Source organism: Ranitomeya variabilis, chromosome 4 (genome assembly GCF_051348905.1).
Source record: "Ranitomeya variabilis isolate aRanVar5 chromosome 4, aRanVar5.hap1, whole genome shotgun sequence".
Taxonomy (NCBI): domain Eukaryota; kingdom Metazoa; phylum Chordata; class Amphibia; order Anura; family Dendrobatidae; genus Ranitomeya; species Ranitomeya variabilis.
The window spans coordinates 767,384,146-767,407,966 of NC_135235.1; the positions used below are offsets into that span (position 1 = coordinate 767,384,146).

A 23,821-nucleotide genomic window follows, 5' to 3' on the forward strand; every position below is an offset into this window, starting at 1 on the left:
TTTTTTACGGTGTTCACTGAAGGGGTTAACTAGTGGGACACATTTATAGGTCGGGTCGTTACAGACGCGGCGATACTAAATATGTGTACTTTTGTTTTTTCCATTTACATAAATAAATGTGTTTATTGGAACGAATATATACCGTATATACCCGAGTATAAGCCGACTCCCCTAATTTTGCAAAAAAGAAGCTGAGAAAACGTATTGACTCGAGTATAAGCCTAGGGTGGAAAATGCAGCAGCTACTGGCAAATGTCAAAAGTTAAAATAGATACCAATAAAAGTAAAATTAATTGAGACTTCAGTAGGTTAAGTGTTTTTGAATATCCATATTAAATCAGGAGCCCCATGTAATTCTCCATACAGTTCATTATGGCCCCATAGATGCTCCATATAACAATGTGCCCCATATAATGCTCCATGCAGTTCATTATGGCCCCATAGATGCTCCATATAATAATGTGCCCCATATAATGCTCCATACAGTTCATTATGGCCCCATAGATGCTCCATATAACAATGTGCCCCATATAATGCTCCATACAGTTCATTATGGCCCCATAGATGCTCCATATAACAATGTGCCCCATATAATGCTCCATACAGTTCATTATGGCCCCATAGATGCTCCATATAACAATGTGCCCCATATAATGCACCATACAGTTCATTATGGCCCCATAGATGGATGTTCCATATAACAATGTGCCCCATATAATGCTCCATGCAGTTCATTATGGCCCCATAGATGCTCCATATAATAATGTGCCCCATGTAATGCTCCATACAGTTCACTATGGCCCCATAGATGCTCCATATAACAATGTGCCCCATATAATGCTCCATACAGTTCATTATGGCCCCATAGATGCTCCATATAACAATGTGCCCCATATAATGCTCCATACAGTTCATTATGGCCCCATAGATGCTCCATATAACAATGTGCCCCATATAATGCTCCATACAGTTTATTATGGCCCCATAGATGCTCCATATAACAATGTGCCCCACATAATGCTCCATACAGTTCATTATGGCCCCATAGATGCTCCATATAATAATGTGCCCCATATAATGCTCCATACAGTTCATTATGGCCCCATAGATGCTCCATATAACAATGTGCCCCATATAATGCTCCATACTGTTCATTATGGCCCCATAGATGCTCCATATAACAATGTGCCCCATATAATGCTCCATACAGTTCATTATGGCCCCATAGATGCTCCATATAACAATGTGCCCCATATAATGCACCATACAGTTCATTATGGCCCCATAGATGTTCCATATAACAATGTGCCCCATATAATGCTCCATGCAGTTCATTATGGCCCCATAGATGCTCCATATAATAATGTGCCCCATATAATGCTCCATACAGTTCATTATGGCCCCATAGATGCTCCATATAACAATGTGCCCCATATAATGCTCCATACAGTTCATTATGGCCCCATAGATGCTCCATATAACAATGTGCCCCATATAATGCTCCATACAGTTCATTATGGCCCCATAGATGCTCCATATAACAATGTGCCCCACATAATGCTCCATACAGTTCATTATGGCCCCATAGATGCTCCGTATAACAAAATGTGCCACATATAATGCTCCATACAGTTCATTTTGGCCCCATAGATGCTCCATATAACAATGTGCCACATATAATGCTCCATACAGTTCAATATAGCCCCATAGATGCTCCATATAACATTGTGCCTCATATAATGCTCCATACAGTTCATTATGGCCCCTGTTGTGAATTCTGCTTTTTTGCTCCCTCCGGTGGTTGTAGATGGTAATGCAGTGGTTCCTGGCTTTCAGCCCTGCTCATGTGAATCTACTGATTGTAGCGCTGACTGGAGTATTTAGCTTTGCAGGACTCATTAGCCCATGCCAGTTGTTCATTGTTTTTGGAGGTCTTGTCCATGCCTGGTTCCTTCTGTCTTACTGCCAAATCTGCAAGATAAGTGTTTGGTTTCTTTTTCTTGCACACATGTTGTGTGCTTTATGATTCAGTACTATTCATTGTGTTTTTGTCCAGCTTTGATTGTGTCAGTGTTTTCACAGTCTTGTTGGATTCTCAGGAGTTGCAGATATACATTCCATGACTTTAGTTAGTCTGTGGAACCCTTTTGTATTTTCTGCTGTGGGTATTTTTTGAAGTGTTTTAATACTGACCGCTTAGTATTCTGTCCTATCTTTCCCTGTCTAGTTAGAGTGGCCTCATTTGCTGAAATCTGTATTCTGCCTGTGTATGTCTTTTCTCTCCTATTCACAGTCAATATTTGTGGGGGGCTACCTATCCTTTGGGGGTCTGCTCTGAGGCAAGTTTGTTTTCCCATTTCCATCTATAGGGGTATGTAGTTCTCTGGCTGTGTTGAGGTGTCTAGGTTTGTTAGGTGCACTCCACGGCTACTTCTAGTTGCGGTGTTAAGTTCAGGGTTTGCGGTCAGTACAGATTCCACTTCTCCTGAGAAAGTTCCATGCCGCTCCTAGGTCACCGGATGATAACAGGCCCCATAGATGCTCCATATAATAATGTGCCCCATATAATGCTCCATACAGTTCATTATAGCCCCATAGATGCTCCATATAATAATGTGCCACATATAATGCTGCTGCAATAAAAAAAATGACATACTCACCTCTCGTTGCTGCCTGCTGCTCCACAGCGTCCCGTCTCTCTGCAGTGACTGTTCAGGCACACTAATACGTCATTGTGCCTGTTGTGAATTCCGTTCTTGGGCTCCCCCCGGTGGTTGTAAATCGCACTTTTGTGAGTTCTGCTCTTGGGCTCCCCCTGTGGTTTTAAGTGGAACGGCTGCTTTTTGGATTTCTCAGTAGCAGCTGCTTCCACTGATTGTTTTTGCTGCTCTGCTATTTAGCCTGGCTCTGCCCTTCAGTCTGGGCCAGTTGTCAATGTTCCCAGGTTGGAGTCACATCTCTCCTCGGATTTCCATGATATTCTGTCCAGTTCAGCAAAGATAAGTCCTTGCTTGTTCTTTTGTTGTCCACTTGTTGTGAACTTAATTGTTTTGCTCAGCCTATGTTTTTCCTGTGCAGCTTGTCAGTATGTATGTATTCAGTTAAGCTGGAAGCTCTGGGGAAGCAGATTTGCCCTCCACACCGTTAGTCAGGTGTGGAGATTTTGTAAACTCTGTGGTGGATTTTTCTAGTTTTTATACTGACTGCACAGTATTCTATCCTGTTCTATCTATCTAGTTAGAAGTGGCCTCCTTTGCTAAATTCTGTTTTCATTCTGTGTATGTAATTTCCCTCTCCACTCACAGCCAATATTTGTGGGGGGCTGCCTTTCCTTTGGGGATTTTCTCTGAGGCAAGATAGCATTCCTGTTTCCTCTTTAGGGGTAGTAAGATCTCCGGCTGTGATGAGGTGTCTAGGGAGCGATAGGAACATCCCACAGCTACTTCTAGTGTTGTGTTAGGTTCAGGAACTGCGGACAGTACAGGTACCACCTCCTCCAGAGCTCGTTCCATGTTGCTCCTTAATCACCAGACTATAACAGTACAACTGGCCAACAATGTGTTTAAATGCATCTCAAAAGAGGGAAAAAAAAAGTTCTGAGCCATTTTTTTTTTCTGTAGTCTGTTTTGTCTTTTTTTTTCCCCTTAATCTCTGGGTGGTTCAGGATTTTGGCGCTGACATGGATGTTCAGGGTTTGTTTTCTCGTGTGGATCAGCTTGCTGCAAGGGTACAGAGTATCCAAGATTATGTTGTCCAGACTCTGGCTTTAGAGCCTAGAATTCCTACTCCTGATTTGTTTTTTGGAGACAGATCCAAGTTTTTGAACTTTAAAAATAATTGCAAATTGTTTTTTGCTTTGAGACCCCGTTCCTCTGGTGATCCCATTCAGCAGGTGAAAATTGTCATCTCTCTGCTGTGTGGTGACCCTCAGGACTGGGCGTTCTCCCTTGAGTCGGGGGATCCGGCATTGCTTAATGTAGACGCATTTTTTCAAGCGCTCGGATTATTGTATGACGAACCTAATTCTGTGGATCAGGCAGAGAAAACCTTGTTGGCTCTGTGTCAGGGTCAGGAAGCGGCAGAATTATACTGCCAGAAATTTAGAAAGTGGTCTGTGCTCACTAAATGGAATGAGGATTCTCTGGCTGCAATTTTCAGAAAGAGCCTTTCTGAAGCCCTTAAGGATGTTATGGTGGGGTTCCCCACGCCTGCTGGTTTGAACGAATCTATGTCTCTAGCCATTCAGATTGATCGGCGCCTCCGCGAGCGCAAAGTTGTGCACCATATGGCAGTGTCTTCTGAGCAGAGTCCTGAGCCTATGCAATGTGATAGGATTTGGACTAGAGCAGAACGACAGGGATTCAGACGTCAGAATGGGCTGTGTTTTTACTGTGGTGATTCTGCTCACGTTATCTCTGATTGCCCTAAGCGTACTAAGAGAGTAGCTAGGTCTGTTACCATCAATACTGTACAGCCTAAATTTCTCTTATCTGTGACCCTGATTTGCTCATTGTCGTCCTTTTCTGTCATGGCATTTATGGATTCATGCGCTGCCCTGAACTTAATGGACTTGGAGTTTGCCAGGCACTGTGGTTTTTCCTTGCAGCCTTTGCAGAGCCCTATTCCTCTGAGGGGCATAGATGCTACACCATTGGCCAAGAATAAACCTCAGTACTGGACTCAGCTGACCATGTGCATGGCTCCAGCACATCAGGAAGATTGTCATTTTCTGGTGTTGCATAATTTGCATGATGTTGTTGTACTGGGTTTTCCATGGTTGCAGGTACATAGTCCTGTGCTGGATTGGAAATCTATGTCTGTGACTAGTTGGGGTTGTCAAGGGATACATAGTGACGTTCCTTTGATGTCAATTTCCTCTTTCCCCTCTTCTGAAGTTCCTGAGTTTTTGTCGGATTTCCAGGATGTATTTGATGAGCCCAAGTCCAGTTCCCTTCCTCCACATAGGGACTGTGATTGTGCTATTAACTTGATTCCTGGCTGTAAGTTCCCTAAGGGCCGACTGTTCAATCTGTCTGTGCCAGAACATGCCGCCATGCGGAGTTATGTTAAGGAGTCCTTGGAGAGAGGGCATATTCGTCCGTCTTCGTCACCATTGGGAGCGGGATTTTTTTTTGTTGCCAAGAAGGATGACTCCCTGAGACCCTGTATTGATTATCGCCTTCTTAATAAGATCACGGTCAAATTCCAATACCCTTTACCTTTGCTTTCTGATTTGTTTGCTCGGATTAAGGGGGCTAGTTGGTTTACGAAGATTGACCTTCAAGGGGCGTATATTCTTGTTCGTATTAAACAGGGTGACGAATGGAAAACTGCATTTAATACGTCCGAAGGCCATTTTGAATACCTTGTGATGCCATTCGGACTCTCTAATGCTCCATCGGTGTTTCAGTCCTTCATGCATGATATCTTCCGGAATTATCTTGATAAATTCATGATTGTTTATTTGGATGATGTTTTTATTTTTTCCGATGATTGGGAGTCTGATGTGAAACAGGTCAGGATGGTGTTTCAGATCCTTCGTGATAATGCTTTATTTGTGAAGCGGTCTAAGTGCCTATTTGGAGTTCAGAAGGTTTCTTTTTTGGGTTTCATTTTTTCTCCCTCGTCTATAGAAATGGATCCTGTTAAGGTCCAAGCCATTCATGATTGGATTCAGCCCACATCTGTGAAGAGCCTTCAGAAATTTTTGGGCTTTGCTAATTTTTATCGCCGTTACATTGCCAACTTTTCCAGTGTGGTTACGACCCTGACCGATTTAACGAAGAAAGGCGCTGATGTGACAAATTGGTCCTCTGCGGCTGTGGAGGCCTTTCAGGAGCTTAAACGCCAATTTACTTCTGCCCCTGTGTTGCATCAGCCAGATGTTTCTCTTCCTTTTCAGGTTGAGGTTGACGCTTCTGAGATTGGGGCAGGGGCCGTTTTGTCTCAGAGGAGTTCTGATGGTTCTTTGATGAAACCGTGTGCCTTCTTTTCCAGAAAGTTTTCGCCTGCAGAGCGTAATTATGATGTAGGCAATCGGGAGTTGTTGGCTATGAAGTGGGCATTCGAGGAGTGGCGACATTGGCTTGAGGGAGCCAAGCACCGTGTTGTGGTCTTGACTGATCATAAGAATCTGATTTACCTCGAGTCTGCCAAGCGGTTGAATCCTAGACAGGCTCGATGGTCCCTGTTTTTCTCCCGTTTTGATTTTGTGGTCTCGTATCTTCCGGGATCTAAGAATGTTAAGGCTGATGCCCTCTCTAGGAGTTTTTTGCCTGATTCTCCGGGAGTCCTTGAGCCGGTTGGCATTCTCAAGGAGGGGGTGATTCTTTCTGCCATCTCCCCTGATAAACGGCGGGTGCTTCAGGAATTTCAGGCTGATAAACCTGACCGCTGTCCAGTGGGGAAACTGTTTGTCCCTGATAGATGGACTAGTAAGGTGATTTCTGAGGTTCATTGTTCAGTGTTAGCTGGTCATCCTGGGATTTTTGGTACCAGAGATTTGGTTGCTAGGTCCTTTTGGTGGCCTTCCTTGTCGCGGGATGTGCGTTCTTTTGTGCAGTCCTGTGGGACTTGTGCCCGGGCCAAGCCTTGCTGTTCCCGCGCTAGTGGGTTGCTTTTGCCTTTGCCAGTCCCTGAGAGGCCCTGGACGCATATTTCCATGGATTTTATTTCGGATCTTCCTGTCTCCCAGAAGATGTCTGTTATCTGGGTGGTTTGTGACCGGTTTTCTAAGATGGTCCATCTGGTACCTTTGCCTAAATTGCCTTCCTCCTCTGACTTGGTTCCATTGTTTTTTCAGCATGTGGTTCGTTTGCATGGCATTCCGGAGAATATTGTGTCTGACAGAGATTCCCAGTTTGTTTCTAGGTTTTGGCAGGCCTTTTGTGCTAGGATGGGCATTGATTTGTCTTTTTCGTCGGCGTTCCATCCTCAGAAAAATGGCCAAACTGAGCGAACTAATCAGACCTTGGAAACCTATTTGAGATGCTTTGTGTCTGCCGATCAGGATGATTGGGTGGCTTTCTTGCCGTTGGCCGAGTTTGCCCTTAATAATCGGGCTAGTTCGGCTACTTTGGTTTCGCCTTTCTTTTATAATTTTGGTTTTCATCCTCGTTTTTCTTCAGGGCAGGTTGAGCCTTCTGATTGTCCTGGTGTGGATTCTGTGGTGGACAGGTTACAGCAGATTTGGACTCACGTGGTGGACAATTTGACGTTGTCCCAGGAAAAGGCCCAACGTTTTGCTAACCGCCGTCGGTGTGTTGGTCCCCGGCTTCGGGTTGGGGATTTGGTCTGGTTATCTTCTCGTCATGTTCCTATGAAGGTTTCTTCCCCTAAGTTCAAGCCTCGGTTTATTGGTCCTTATAAGATTTCTGAGATTATCAATCTGGTATCTTTTCGTTTGGCCCTTCCAGCCTCTTTTGCCATCCATATTGTTTTCCATAGATCTTTGTTGCTGAGATATGTGGTGCCCGTTGTTCCCTCTGTTGATCCTCCTGCCCCGGTGTTGGTTGAGGGGGAGTTGGAGTATGTGGTGGAGAAGATTTTGGATTCTCGTTTTTCGAGGCGGAAGCTTCAGTATCTTGTTAAGTGGAAGGGTTATGGCCAGGAGGATAATTCTTGGGTTGTTGCCTCTGATGTCCATGCCACCGATTTGGTTCGTGCTTTTCACTTGGCTCGTCCTGATCGACCTGGGGGCTCTGGTGAGGGTTCGGTGACCCCTCCTCAAGGGGGGGGTACTGTTGTGAATTCCGTTCTTGGGCTCCCCCCGGTGGTTGTAAATCGCACTTTTGTGAGTTCTGCTCTTGGACTCCCCCGGTGGTTTTAAGTGGAACGGCTGCTCCTTGGATTTCTCAGTAGCAGCTGCTTCCACTGATTGTTTTTGCTGCTCAGCTATTTAGCCTGGCTCTGCCCTTCAGTCTGGGCCAGTTTTCAATGTTCCCAGGTTGGAGTCACATCTCTCCTCATATTTCCTTGATATTCTGTCCAGTTCAGCAAAGATAAGTCCTTGCTTGTTCTTTTGTTGTCCACTTGTTGTGGACTTAATCGTTTTGCTCAGCCTATGTTTTTCCTGTCCAGCTTGTCAGTATGTATGTATTCAGTTAAGCTGGAAGCTCTGGGGAAGCAGATTTGCCCTCCACACCGTTAGTCAGGTGTGGAGATTTTGTAAACTCTGTGGTGGATTTTTCTAGTTTTTATACTGACCGCACAGTATTCTATCCTGTTCTATCTATCTAGTTAGAAGTGGCCTCCTTTGCTAAATTCTGTTTTCATTCTGTGTATGTAATTTCCCTCTCCACTCACAGCCAATATTTGTGGGGGGCTGCCTTTCCTTTGGGGATTTTCTCTGAGGCAAGGTAGCATTCCTGTTTCCTCTTTAGGGGTAGTTAGATCTCCGGCTGTGATGACGTGTCTAGGGAGCGATAGGAACATCCCACGGCTACTTCTAGTGTTGTGTTAGGTTCAGGAACTGCGGTCAGTACAGGTACCACCTCCTCCAGAGCTCGTTCCACGTTGCTCCTTAATCACCAGACCATAACACGTGCCCTCTGACCTGAACAGTCACAGCCAGAAGACCGAGCGGCGGTGAATATGAAATACTCACCTGCTCTCGGCGCGGTCTCTGGTTGTTGACCAAAACTGTCTCTGATGTTATCAATCTTCTGCTTGAAAAATGAGGCAAAGTCTTCAGCTGAGAGGAGTGGGGAGGGAGGATGTGTTGGAGGACGGAAGAGAGAATTGAAGGTGTTGAATAACTGTTTAGGGTTGTGAGACAGGGAGGATATGAGAGATGAGAAGTAGGTTTGTTTAGCTGTGGCGAGTGTGGTCTTGAAAGTAGTGAGGGACTGTTTGAATGCGATGAAGTGCTCGTTGGAGCGGGATCTTTTCCATCTCCGCTCAGCAGCCCTGGAAGCTCGCCTCAGTTCTTTGGTCATGCTGGTGTGCCAGGGCTGTCTGTCGATTTTGCAAGCTTTGGTATGTGTAAGTGGGGCAACAGATTCCAAAGCTATAGCTATTGTGGTGTTATATAGAGTGGCAGCGTCATCCGCTTTCTGTAGGGAACTTATGTCTGTGAGAGGGAGGAGGGATTCAGAGAACGAGTGTAGGTCAAGGTGTTTAAGATTTCTGTGAGGGTGTGAAAGTTTGTGGGGTGGGGATTGTAGACATGGAGTGGAGAGGGAAGAGAATGTGAGAAGGTTGTGGTCAGAAAGAGGAAGAGGTGAGTTAGAGAGGTTAGATAGGGAGTAGAGGCGGGGCAAGATGAGGTCCAGTGTGTGACCTCCTTTGTGGGTGGCAGCAGAAGACCATTGAGTGAGGCCGAAGGAGGAAGTGAGAAATAGAAGTTTAGTGGCAGCTGAGAGGGAAGTGTCAATGGGGATGTTGAAGTCGCCCATGATGATAGTGGGGATGTCCGTGGAAAGGAAATGAAGTAGCCAGGTGATTAAGTGGTCAAAGAAGATGGTGGCTGGCCTTGGGGGCGGTAAATGACAGCCAGTTGGAGGGGGAGTAGATGCGCAGAGTGCACCTCAAAGGAAGGGAGGGTAACAGAGGGTGGCAGTGGCATTGGGGTGAAGGAGCAGTTATCTGACAGGAGAAAACCAACTCCTCGCCCATGTTTGCTGCTGGGGCGGGGTGTGTGAGAAAGGTGGAAGCCACCATATGAAAGTGCAGCAGGGGAGGCTGTGTCAGAAGGGGTGAGCCAGGTTTCGGTGATGGCGAGGAAGGAAAGTTTGATAGCAATAAAAGATCATGGATGTAGGAAAGCTTGTTGCAGACAGCAAGCGTTCCACAGAGCTCCTGTTAGTGGGACTGGGGAAGCAGGGGCTGTGTGAATGGGTATAAGGTTAGAGAGGTTACGGAAGTTTGTGATAGCGCGTGGATAGGGGGTAGAAATTACTCTGGGGATGTGGTGAGGAGGGCCAGGATTTGAAGAGATATCACCAGCAATGAGAAGGAGCAGAGAAAGTGTTAGCAGGTGGAAGCAGGAGAGGGCATGAGGTGGCTGTCTGTGTTTGGAGACAGAGGATTGTATATTGAGGAACAGTTCTGAGGAGGAGGTGAGATGGATGGGGAGGATTGAGGAAGAGATGAACAGTTCCTTACTTGGTGTAGGGATTAGGGGAGTTTGCAGAAAGTGAAGGATTATAGGGGTGAGAGTGAAAACAAACAGAAACATTGTTTACAGTGACTGGGCAGTTATCTTTAGTTCCCTTCTGGTTCAATTTTGGTTTTAATTCTACTGTAATCTTCACACTTCTAGGACACACTTATAGGAATCACACTGCAGATTAAAGTCTTTGCAGACTTGAGCTATGCAATATATCTGCCACAAAGTGCATTCAGGTGTGAACCAGAGAGGAGTGGTCTCTGTTCATCTTGGTCAGAGAATTAAGAGTGGACCAGATGCATATAATCAAGCCAAAGTAAACAAGGTCATAAATAGCACGGGTGGAGGGGGTGTTTGGGTGAAGCTGGGGTTGGTTGAGAGAGATACCAAGTGGAAGATATGAGTAGAGGCAAGTCTGTGTGGAAAGATGGATGACACTACATGCACTTCATAGACAGACAGAGCAGGAGAGCTGGGTGGATCAACATACCATGTGAATGCTAGGTGCAGGGGCGAGTCTGTGTGCAAAGCTGGGTGATGTAGTATATTATTATTATTATTATTATTTATTGTTATAGCGCCATTTATTCCATGGCGCTTTTCAAGTGAGGAGGGGTATACATAATAAAAACAAGTACAATAATCTTAAACAATACAAGTCATAACTGGTACAGGAGGAGAGAGGACCCTGCCCGCGAAGGCTCACAATCTACAAGGGATGGGTGAAAATACAGTAGGCGAGGATAGAGCTGGTCATGCAGTGGTTGGTTGATCGGTGGTTACTGCAGGTTGTAGGCTTGTCGGAAGAGGTGGGTCTTCAGATTCTTTTTGAAGGTTTCGATGGTGGGCGAGAGTCTGATGTGTTGTGGTAGAGGGTTCCAGAGTAGGGGTGATACGCGAGAGAAATCTTGTATACGATTGTGGGAAGAGGAGATAAGAGGGGAGTAGAGAAGGAGATCTTGTGAGGATCAGAGGTTGCGTGTAGGAGAGTACCGGGAGATGAGGTCACAGATGTAAGGAGGAGACAGGTTGTGGATGGCTTTGTACGTCATGGTTAGGCTTTTGTACTGGAGTCTCTGGGTAATGGGGAGCCAGTGAAGGGATTGACAGAGGGGAGAGGCCGGAGAATAGCGGGGGGACAGGTGGATTAGTTGGGCAGCAGAGTTTAGAATAGATTGGAGGGGTGCGAGAGTGTTTGAGGGGAGGCCACAGAGCAGGAGGTTGCAGTAGTCAAGGCGAGAGATGATGAGGGCATGGACTAGGGTTTTTGCAGATTCTTGGTTGAGGAATGAACGGATTCGTGCAATATTTTTGAGTTGAAGTCGTCAGGAAGTGGAAAGGGCTTGGATATGTGGTTTGAAGGAGAGATCAGCGTCAAGGATAACCCCGAGGCAGCGAGCTTGTGGGACTGGGGAGAGTGGGCAGCCATTTACTGTAAGGGATAGGTTCGTTGGGGGGGTCACGTGAGATGGGGGAAAGATGATGAATTCTGTTTTGTCCATGTTAAGTTTCAGAAATCTAGTGGAGAAGAAGGATGAAATAGTGGACAGACATTGAGGGATTCTGGTTAGTAGGGAGGTGATATCTGGTCCAGAGATGTAGATCTGTGTGTCATCAGCATAGAGGTGATACTGAAAGCCATGAGATTCTATGAGCTGTCCCAGGCCAAAGGTGTAAATGGAGAAGAGCAGGGGCCCAAGGACTGAACCTTGAGGGACTCCGACAGATAGGGGGTGAGGTGAGGAGGTGGTGTGTGAGTGGGAGACGCTGAATGTCCGGTCTGTTAGGTATGATGAGATCCAGGATAGGGCCAAGTCTGTGATGCCAAGGGATGAGAGGGTCTGTAATAATAGGGAATGGTCCACTGTGTCAAAGGCAGCCGACAGGTCGAGGAGGAGGAGAACAGAGTAGTGTCGCTTGCTCTTGGCGGTTAAGAGGTCATTGGTGACCTTAGTTAGGGCAGTTTCAGTGGAATGGTGTGACCGGAAGCCAGATTGTAAGCGGTCAAAGAGGGAGCAAGAAGAGAAATGGGAGGACAGTTCAAGGTAGACGTGTTGTTCCAGTAGTTTTGAGGCATAGGGGAGAAGTGATATAGGGCGATAGCTAGATACAGAGGATGGGTCAAGAGAGGGCTTTTTGAGGATAGGTGTGATGGAGGCATGTTTAAAGCTTGAGGGGAAAACACCAGTTGTTAGTGATAGGTTGAAGAGATGGGTTAGGTTTGGGATGAAGATTGTGGTGAGGTTTGGGATGAGGTGGGATGGGAGCGGGTCAAGTGCACAGGTGGTGAGATGCGATCTTGAGAGTAGGGTGGCGAGTTGATCTTCTGTAATGGTGGAGAAGTTGGTTTTGGAGGTGGAGGGTAGGGAAGTTGGGAGGAAGGGCTCTGGGGCTTGTTGACCAAAACTGTCTCTGATGTTATCAATCTTCTGGTTGAAGAATGAGGCAAAGTCTTCAGCAGAGATAAGTGGGGAGGGAGGAGGTGCTGGGGGACGGAGGAGAGAATTGAAGGTGTTGAATAACTGTTTAGGGTTGTGAGACAGGGAGGATATGAGAGATGAGAAGTAGGTTTGTTTAGCTGTGGCGAGTGTGGTCTTGAAAGTAGTGAGGGACTGTTTGAATGCGATTAAGTGGTCGTTGGAGCGGGATCTTTTCCATCTGCGCTCAGCGGCCCTGGAAGCTCGCCTCAGTTCTTTGGTCAGGCTGGTGTGCCAGGGCTGTCTGTTGATTTTGCGAGCTTTGGTATGTGTAAGTGGGGCAGCAGATTCCAAAGCTACAGCTATTGTGGTGTTATATAGAGCGACAGCGTCATCCGCATTGTGTATGGAACTTATGTCTGTGAGAGGGAGGAGGGATTCAGAGAATGAATGTAGGTCAAGATGTTTAAGATTTCTGCGAGGGTGTGAAAGTTTGTGGGGTGGGGATTGTAGACATGGAGTGGAGAGGGAAGAGAATGTGAGAAGGTTGTGGTCAGAGAGAGGAAGAGGTGAGTTAGAGAGGTTAGATAGGGAGCAGAGGCGGGTGAAGATGAGGTCCAGTGTGTGACCATCTTTGTGAGTGGCTGCAGAAGACCATTGAGTGAGGCCGAAGGAGGAAGAGAGAGATAGAAGTTTAGTGGCAGCTGAGAGGGAAGTGTCAATGGGGATGTTGAAATCGCCCATGATGATAGTGGGGATGTCTGCAGAAAGGAAATGAAGTAGCCAGGTGGTGAAGTGGTCAAAGAAGATGGTGGCTGGCCCTGGGGGGCGGTAAATGACAGCCAGTTGGAGGTTGGAGGGGGAGTAGATGCGCACAGAGTGCACCTCAAAGGAAGGGAGGGTAATAGAGGGTGGCAGTGGCATTGGGGTGAAGGAGCAGTTATCTGACAGGAGAAAACCAACTCCTCCGCCATGCTTGCTGCTGGGGCGGGGTGTGTGAGAAAGGTGGAAGCCACCGTAAGAGAGTGCAGCAGGAGAGGCTGTGTCAGAAGGGGTGAGCCAGGTTTCGGTGATGGCGAGGAAGGAAAGTTTGGTAGTAACAAAAAGATCATGGATGTAGGAAAGCTTGTTACAGACAGAGCGAGCGTTCCACAGAGCTCCTGTTAGTGGGACTGGGGAAGCGGAGACTGGGTGAATAGGTATAAGGTTAGAGAGGTTACGGAAGTTTGTGATGGAGCGTGGGTGGGAGGTAGAAATGACTGTGGGGATGTGGTGAGGAGGACCAGGATTTGGAGAGAAATCACCAGCAGTGAGAAGGAGCAGAGATAGTGTTAGCAGGTGGGAGCAGGAGAGGGCGTGAGGGGGCTGCCTGTGCTTTGAGACAGAGGATTGTATGTTAAGGAACAGTTCTGAGGAGGAGGTGAGATGGATGGGGAGGATTGAAGAGGAGATGAACAGTTCCTTACTTGGTGTGGGGATTGGGGGAGGTAGCAGAAAGTGAAAGATTATAGGGGTAAAAGTGACAACAAACAGAAACATTGTTTGCAGTGACAGGCCAGTTACCTTCAGTTCCCTTCAGGTTCAATTCAGGTTTTAATTCTAATGTAATGTCCACACTTTTAGATATAGTATATGCACTTCATAGACAGACAGAGCAGGAGCAGGAGAGCTGTGTGGATCAACATACCTGTAGGAAGAATATACATGCTTGTTATCTATGTATAGATCTATCTATCCATCTCATTCCTTCTATCTATTATTTATCTATCTATATTTATGTCTATTATCTATCATCTATCTATCTACCTATCTATCTGTGTGTATAATGGAGTGTGGGTTGGACAAATGTAAAAGAGGAGATTGGACAAGAAATGACATAACAAATCTTTTTTTTTGTTCAATAATACATCTTTATTTAGCTTTCAAAAACAAATTAAAAACACATCAAAAACGCACCTGCGTTTTCTGCCAAGAGATGCAGATTCAGTGCAGAAAAATCTGCAGGCAAATCTGCAACGTGTGCACATACCCAAACGGTAACCCTAACTTTAGCCTAACCCTAAGGCCTCTTTCACATTTCCGTCGGAATGTGAACGTTGCTATGCGTCGTTCTGGGAAAAAAACGCATCCTGCAAAGTTGCCCGCAGGATGCGTTTTTGCACATAGACTTGTATTACTGACGCACCGCGACCTATGGACACACGTTCCATACGTCGTGCACTGGATGCGTCGGTATATGGCGGACCTTCGTTGCAAAAAAAGTTCAAGGGAATGTTTTTTCGCACATCGGGTCCCGCATTTCCGACCGCGCATGTGCGGCCGGAACTCCGCCCCGTCCTCCCCGGGACTTTACAGTGGGCAGAGGACGCATTGAAACACTGTGTACGCTGCCCACGTTGTAGCGAATTTGCACGTCGTCGGTACGTCGGGCCGACGCTTAGCGACGGCCCTGTACCGACGGAAGTGTGAAAGAGGCCTAACTTTAGCCCCAACACTAACCCTAACTATAGCACTAACCCTAACCTGCCTTATCTGTTTTTTTTACTTTTTAACAAGATGGCTGACTGGCACAGCTGTTGCCAGCAGCACTTGTAACACTATTTCTCCTCTAATCTCTCACTGACATCTCAGGAGAAACAGCGTTTTTATGAGGCAGATCGCCCAGGAAAGTTCATTGCTACAACACACTTTCATAGTGATTTGTCTCATTGGCTGGTGTGATGCTGATGTCATCAGGACCTGAACCAATCGGGTCTCGATAAGGTCGGGGGTCACCGCCGGAATCCCATCGTTATAGCTAGCGCCGATGTTTATCTATCGTTGGCGGTCACGAAGCAGTTAAGGGTACCATCATTTCTGTCCAGGCCTATTTCATGAGGGTTTTTTTTTTAATTCTGTGGAAGCATGGTTAACCCCTTCCCGACCTTTGACGCCACGTAGGCGTCATGAAAGTCGGTGCCAATCCGACCTGTGACTCCTATGTGGCGTCATGAAAAGATCGCATCCCTGCAGATCGGGTGAAAGGGTTAACTCCAATTTCACCCGATCTGCAGGGACAGGGGGAGTGGTACTTTAGCCCAGGGGGGGTGGCTTCACCCCCCCCCCCCCCCCCCCCGTGGCTACGATCGCTCTGATTGGCTGTTGAAAGTGAAACTGCCAATCAGAGCGATTTGTAATATTTCACCTAAAAAACTGGTGAAATATTACAATCCAGCCATGGCCGATGCTGCAATATCATCGGCCATGGCTGGAAACACTGATGTACCCCCCACCGCCACCGATCTCCTCCCCGGTCCTCCGTCCGGGGCTCCGCTCCCCTCCGTCGTCCTGTCTGCTCCCCCGTCCTCCTGCCCGCTCCCCCTGTGCTCTGAAGCCACCCCCCTGTCCTCCGATCCACCCCCCATGCTCAGATCTCCCTCCCCTCATACTTACCCGGGCCTCCCAGTGTCCGTCCGTCTTCTCCATGGGCGCCACCATCTTCCAAAATGGCGGGCGCATGCGCAGTGCGCCCGCCGAATCTGCTGGCTGGCAGATTAATTCCAGGTATATTTTGATCACTGTAATATAACCTATCACAGTGATCAAAATAAAAAAATAGTAAATGAGCCCCCCCTTTATCACCCCCATAGGTAGGGACAATAATAAAAAAAAAGAAAAATATATTTTTTTTCTTTTTCCACTAGGGTTAGAACTAGGGTTAGAGGTAGAGTTAGGGTTAGGGGTAGGGTTAGGTTTAGGGCATGTGCACACGGTGCGGATTTGGCCACGGATCCGCAGCGGATTGGCCGCTGCGAATTCGTAGCAGTTTTCCATCAGGTTTACAGTACCATGTAAACCTATGGAAAACCGAATCCGCTGTGCCCATGGTGCGGAAAATACCGTGCGGAAACGCTGCATTGTATTTTCCACAGCATGTCAATTTTGTGCGGATTCCGCAGCGTTTTACATCTGTTCCTCAATAGGAATCCGCGGGTGAAATCCGCACAAAAAAAACACTGGAAATCCGCTGGTAAAACGCAGTGCCTTTTACCTGCGGATTTTTCAAAAATCGTGTGGAAAAATCTCACACGAATCCGCAACGTGGGCACATAGCCTTAGGGTTAGGGTTGGAATTAGAGTGAGGGTTGGAATTAGGGCTAGGGTTGGAAATAAGGTTAAAATTAGGCTTGTGGTTAGGGTTACGGATAGGGTTAGGGGTGTGTTGGGGTTACAGTTGTGGTTAGGGTTGGGATTAGGGTTAAGGTTGGGATTAGGGTTAGGATTAGGGTTAGGGTTGGGGTTAGGGTTGTGGTTAGGGTTGTGTTGGGGTTAGGGTTGTGATTAGGGTTATGGCTACAGTTGGGATTAGGGTTAGGGGTGTGTTAGGGTTAGTGTTGAAGTTAGAATTGAGGGGTTTCCACTGTTTAGGCACATCAGGGGTCTCCAAACGCAACATGGCGCCACCATTGATTCCAGCCAATCTTGCGTTCAAAAAGTCAAATGGTGCTCCCTCCCTTCCGAGCCCCGACGTGCGCCCAAACAGTGGTTTACCCCCACATACGGGGTACCAGCATACTCAGGACAAACTGGGCAACAAATATTGGGGTCAAATTTCTCCTGTTACCCTTGCGAAAATAAAAAATTTCTTGCTAAAACATAATTTTTGAGGAAAGAACAATAATTTTTTATTTTCACGGCTCTGCGTTATAAACTTCTGTGAAGCACTTGGGGGTTGAAAGTGCTCAACACACATCTAGATAAGTTCCATGGGGGGTCTAGTTTCCAAAATGTGGTCACTTGTGGGGGGTTTCTACTGTTTAGGCACATCAGGGGCTCTGCAAATGCAACGTGACGCCCGCAGACCATTCCATCAATGTCTGCATTTCAAAACGTCACTACTTCCCTTCCGAGCCCTGACGTGCACCCAAACAGTGGTTTACCCCCACATATGGGGTATCAGTGTACTCAGGAAAAACTGTACAACAACATTTGGGGTCCAATTTCTCCTATTACTCTTGTGAAAATAAAAAATTGCAGGCTAAAAAATAATTTTTGAGGAAAGAAAAATGATTTTTTATTTTCACGGCTCTGCGTTATAAACTTCTATGAAGCACTTGGGGGTTTAAATTGGTCACCGCACATCTAGATTAGTTCCATGGGAGGTCTAGTTTCCAAAATGGGGTCACATGTGGGGGAGCTCCAATGTTTAGGCACACGGGCTCTCCAAGCGCGACATGGTGTCCGCTAACGATTGGAGCGAATTTTTCATTCAAAAAGTCAAATGGCACTCCTTCCCTTCCGAGCCCTGCCGCGTGCCCAAACAGTGGTTTACCCCCATATGTGAGGTATCAGTGTACTCAGGAGAAATTGCCTAATAAATTTTAGGATCCATTTTATCCTGTTGCCCACGTGGAAATGAACAAATTGAGGCTAAATGAAATTTTTTGTAAAAAAAAAAAGTACTTTTTCATTTTTTCGGATCAATTTGTGAAGCACCTGGGGGTTCAAAGTGTTCACTATGCATCTAGATAAGTTCCTTGGGGGGTCTAGTTTCCAAAATGCGGTCACATGTGGGGGAGCTCCAATGTTTAGGCACACAGGGGCTCTCCAAACACGACATGGTGTCCGCTAACGATTGGAGCTAATTTTTCATTCAAAAGTCAAATGGCGCTCCTTCCCTTCCGAGCCTTGCCGTGTGCACAAACAGTGGTTTGTGACCACATATGAGGTATCAGTGTACTCAGGAGAAACTTTCCAACACATTTTAGGATCCATTTTATCCTGTTGCCCATGTGGAAATGAACAAATTGAGGCTAAAATACATTTTTTGTGAAAAAAAAAAGTACTTTTTCATTTTTACGGATCAATTTGTGAAGCACCTGAAGGTTCAAAGTGCTCACTATGCATCTAGATAAGCTCCTTGGGGAATCTAGTTTCCAAAATGGGGTCACTTGTGGGGAAGCTCCAATGTTTAGGCACACAGGGGCTCTCCAAACGCGACATGGTGTCCGCTAAAGATTGGAGCCAATTTTTCAGTGAAAAAGTCAAATGGCGCTCCTTCCCTTCCGAGCCCTGTCGTGCGCGGAGACAGTGGTGGTTCCCCCCCACATATGAGGTATCGGGGTACTCAGGACAAATTGTACAATAACGTTTGAGGTCCAGTTTCTCTTTTTACCCTTGGGAAAATAAAAAATTGTTGCTAAAACATCATTTTTGTGACTAAAAAGTTAAATGTTCATTTTTTCCTTCCATGTTGCTTCTGCTGCTGTGAAGTACCTGAAGGGTTAATAAACTTCTTGAATGTGGTTTTGAGTACCTTGAGGGGTGCAGTTTTTAGAATGGTGTCACTTTTCAGTATTTTCAGCCATACAGTCTGCTCAAACTGACTTCAAATGTGAGGTGGTCCCTAAAAAAAATGGTTTTGTAAATTTTGTTGTAAATTTTTTTAACCCTTATAACTTCCTAGCAAAAAAAAATTTTGTTTCCAAAATTGTGCTGATGTAAAGTAGACATGTGGGAAATGTTATTTATTAACTATTTTGTGTCACATAACTCTCTGGTTTAACAGAATAAAAATTCAAAATTTGAAAATTGCGAAATTTTCAAAATTTTAGCCAAATTTCAATTTCTTTCACAAATAAACCCCAAAATTATCGACCTAAATTTACCACTAACATGAAGCCCAATATATCACAAAAATAAACAATCTCAGAACCGCTAGGATCCGTTGAAGCATTCCTGAGTTATTACCTCATAAAGGGACACTGGTCAGAATTGCAAAAAACGGCCAGGTCATTAAGGTCAAAATAGGCTGGGTCATGAAGGGGTTAAAAAGCAATGTCTGACTTTCATTTGTTCATTCTCATAGATTTTTGATTTGTTATTATTTTTGTCAGATTCAAGTTATTTCTGTGACCATTGTGGGTTTTTCTGTCATTAAACCATGGATACCAACAATTTTGACCACGTGTGTAAGAGGAATTAATATTTTGACTCCACAGCCACTTTCTGGAAATCAGCACGAAGTGGATGTTTGAGAGTGAAAATTCCAATTTGCCATTTTATTACCCAGCACATAGTGCCCAGATTGTGCTCCAGGAGACACACACTGCAAATTGAGTGGATTCATCTCACTATATAATATTACTAAATACAGAGATCCTAAATGTTGTTTGAGCACACTGCAAGACTCAGAAGTGAGAGCGGATTTTGCTGGATTGGTTTATAGAAACTCTGTTACTTTTCAACAGCCTTTGAGCCACTAGTAGTGTGGGAACCTCTGTTTCTACATTGACAGATGATGGACCTGAGTGGGGACTTGGCTTTTTGTGAGATGAGAATAGGTATTATTTTCGCCTACATAACATTGATTGGTTTCTTTTTATTCGATAGTTGGGAGGCAGAATGAACAAACAGTTGAACACAACGCACTACTGGCTCATCCAACAAGGTGGACTGTCATTGTCTTGATGAATAATTAAAGGGAACCTGTCACCCCCAAAATGGAAGGTGAGCTAAGTCCACTGTCATCAGGAGCTTATCTACAGCATTCTGTAATGCTGTAGATAAGCCCCCGATGTTACCTGAAAGATAATAAAAATGGGTTAGATTATACTCACCCAGTGGCGGTCCCGCTGCGGTGGGCTTCACTGGTCCGGTCCGGCGCCTCCTATCTTCATTCCATGATGTCCTCTTCTGGTCTTCACACCGTGGCTCTGGCGCAGGCATACTTTCTGTGCCCTGTTAAGGGCAGAGCAAAGTACTGCAGTGTGCAGGCGCCGGGAAAGGTCAGAGAGGCCCAGCGCCTGCGCATTGCAGTACTTTGCTCTGCCCTAAACAGGGCCGACAAAGTATGCCTGCACCGGAGCCACGCCGTGAAGACCAGAAGAGGATGTCATGGAATGAAGATAGGAAGCGCCGGACCGGACCAGCGACGCCCTTCGGACCGGACTGCAGCGGGACTGCCCCTGGGTGAGTATAATCTAACCTCTTTTTATCATCTTTCAGGTAACATCGGGAGCTTATCTACAGCATTACAGAATGCTGTAGATAAGCCCCTGATAACTGGGCTTGGCTCACCTTCCACACTTTTGGGTGACAGGTTCCCTTTAAAGTTTTTTACATAGCTTGCCATTTTTATGGACAGTTTAAGTAGAAATGTTCAAAAATATAAAACTGAAGGATATTTTATTAAAAAAAAAATGTTTTTTGTCTTGGCAGATGACTGTACCAGGAGATCAGAGGGACAGCTGACATCTTCAATTTTTAAATCTGATAATCTTGAGATCCTACAAGATACAACTAAAGTGATTGCTGTTACTCCAGATATATCGACATCCATTCACAGCAAAGATCTGTCATCCGATCCTATGAAACAGGTCCCATCTTCTGATTCATTACTGACTACTAAGGAAAATCAAAGTCAAAATCAAAGAGGCATTAAAAAACAAACTGCTCCTAAAGCAAAGAAGTCATTTTCATGTTCAGAATGTGGGAAATGTTTTAACAAGAAATCAGATTTGGTTAAACACTGTAGAATTCACACAGGGGAGAAGCCTTTTTCCTGTTCAGAATGTGGGAAATGTTTTAATCAGATATCGGTTCTTGATATCCAGCAGAGAGCTCACACAGGGGAGAAGCCTTTTTCCTGTTCAGAATGTGGGAAATGTTTTAACCAGAAAGGGAGTCTAGTTAGTCACCAGAGAACTCATACAGGGGAGAAGCCTTTTTCCTGTTCAGAATGTGGGAAATGTTTTAACCAGAAAGGGAGTCTAGTTAGTCACCAGAGAACTCGTACAGGGGAGAAGCCTTTTTCATGTCCAGAATGTGGGAAATGTTTTAACCATAAAGTGAGTCTAGTTAGCCACCAGAGAACTCACACAGGGGAGAAGCCTTTTTCCTGTTCAGAATGTGGGAAATGTTTTAACCATAAAGTGAGTCTAGTTAGCCACCAGAGAACTCACACAGGGGAGAAGCCTTTTTCCTGTTCAGAATGTGGGAAATGTTTTAAATGGAAAGCGCTTCTTGTTAGACATCAGAGCAGTCACACAGGGGAGATGCTTTTTTCATGTTCAGAATGTGGGAAATGTTTTAACCAGAAAACGCTTCTTGTTAGACATCAGAGCAGTCACACAGGGGAGAAGCCTTTTTCCTGTTCAGAATGTGGGAAATGTTTTAACCAGAAATGGCTTCTTGTTAGACATCAGAGCAGTCACACAGGACAGAAGCCTTTTTCCTGTTCAGAATGTGGGAAATGTTTTATCCAGAAATCAGGTTTGGTTAATCACCGTAGAATTCACACAGGACAGAAGCCTTTTTCCTGTTCAGAATGTGGGAAATGTTTTACCCTCAAAGAGAATCTTGTTAGACACCAAATAACTCACACAGGGGAGAAGCCTTTTTCCTGTTCAGAATGTGGGAAATGTTTTAACCAGAAATCGCATCTTGTTACACATCAGAGCAGTCACACAGGGGAGAAGCCTTTTTCCTGTTCAGAATGTGGGAAATGTTTTAACCAGAAATGGCATCTTGTTAGCCACAAGAGAACTCACACAGGGGAGAAGCCTTTTTCCTGTTCAGAATGTGGGAAGTGTTTTAGCCAGAAAAGGAGTCTAGTTAGCCACCAGAGAACTCACACAGGGGAGAAGCCTTTTTCCTGTTCAGAATGTGGGAAATGTTTTAAATGGAAAGCGCTTCTTGTTAGACATCAGAGCTGTCACACAGGGGAGATGCCTTTTTCATATTCAGAATGTGGGAAATGTTTTAACCAGAAAACGCTTCTTGTTAGACATCAGAGCAGTCACACAGGGGAGAAGCCTTTTTCCTGTTCAGAATGTGGGAAATGTTTTAACCAGAAATGGCATCTTGTTAGCCACCAGAGAACTCATACAGGGGAGAAGCCTTTTTCCTGTTCAGAATGTGGGAAATGTTTTATCCAGAAATCAGATTTGGTTAAGCACCGTAGAATTCACACAGGACAGAAGCCTTTTTCCTGTTCAGAATGTGGGAAATGTTTTACCCTCAAAGAGAGTCTTGTTAGACACCAAATAACTCACACAGGGGAGAAGCCTTTTTCCTGTTCAGAATGTGGGAAATGTTTTAACCAGAAATCGCATCTTGTTAGACATCAGAGCAGTCACACAGGGGAGAAGCCTTTTTCCTGTTCAGAATGTGGGAAATGTTTTAACCAGAAATCGCTTCTTGTTAGACATCAGAGACGTCACATAGGGGAGAAGCCTTTTTTATGTTCATAATGTTGGAATAGTTTTAACCAAAACTTAATCTTCTTAAAGGGGTTGTCTCTTGTCATTCCTCATGTTTGCTGACAAAAGGATAAAACTAAACTTTGTTAATTCTAAATGTAAAACTATACCCATAATTCACCCCCTGAAGGTTAGTCAGTAGGTGACTAATAGAAAAAACATGTACCCCACAGTTCAGTATATTGGGTGAGGTGACGTATACACACTCACTCTCCAAGCCTCTCATTTCTATGGGCTTCATCGTCCTCACCAAAGGCGACTCATCAGGAGACTATTTAATATTGACCTATATTGAAGCGAGACTAGACAAAAAAAAAACAAAATCAGGTATCATGTTATCCGAAACAGTCAGAAAACCAGCCACATATTGGCAGACCCCAGACCTCAAACTATATACTTCGTAAGTTTATACATCACTCCAGTGTCAGGAATAGATAGTATGTGACAATACAGTATAATTCTTGTGTGTTTCCTCCTATAGGGACTGCCCTAGTTTTGTATTGTAACAGCTGGTAATTAGTAGTGCAGACAAATTGTCCTAGACTAAACTCCATTTTCAGACGGCCCAATATGTACCACTCAGGGAAAACTTACCTGCTCCAACGATCAATAGCAGCTTCTAACTAATGGCCATGCTGCGGTCTGTCAAGGAATGAGTGCAATATCGTTATAAAGACTAGGGATGTGTGCAATCATAATGTCTGGAAGATCTGTGCCATTATTTAGTATGAATATGGAGATTATCTCTGAAAGTTAAGTGTTCCCTGAGCAGTATATACTGTATTGTCACATACTATCTATTCCTGACACTGGAGTGGCTTATAAACTTACAAAGTATATAGTTTGAGGTCTGGGATCTGCCAATATGTGGCTGGTTTTCTGACTGTTTCCGATAACATGATTTTAGTTTTTTTTTGTCTAGTCTCGCTTGAATATAGGTCAATATTAAATAGTCTCCTGATGAGTCGCCTTTGGTGAGGACGATGAAACCCGTAGAAATGAGAGGCTTGGAGAGTGAGTGTGTATACGTCACCTCACCCTATATACTGAACTGT

At 45.2% G+C, this 23,821-nt stretch overlaps 1 protein-coding gene across 2 annotated transcripts in view; it reads left to right on the forward strand.

The window, feature by feature from the left end:
• Positions 1-23,141, forward strand: part of LOC143766910 (uncharacterized) — an 817,195-nt gene extending 794,054 nt beyond the window's left edge. Inside the window, exons 1-2 of one of the 2 annotated variants that reach the window (XM_077254908.1) lie at positions 19,911-20,013; positions 20,725-23,141. In XM_077254908.1, the coding sequence (XP_077111023.1) occupies positions 20,007-20,013; positions 20,725-22,757 (2,040 nt within the window). In that variant the 5' untranslated portion in view covers positions 19,911-20,006 and the 3' untranslated portion in view covers positions 22,758-23,141. Of the gene's footprint in view, positions 1-19,910; positions 20,014-20,724 lie in introns of those variants that run through there. The other variant, XM_077254906.1, reaches the window with a different exon arrangement.
• The last annotated feature ends 680 nt before the right edge of the window (positions 23,142-23,821 follow it).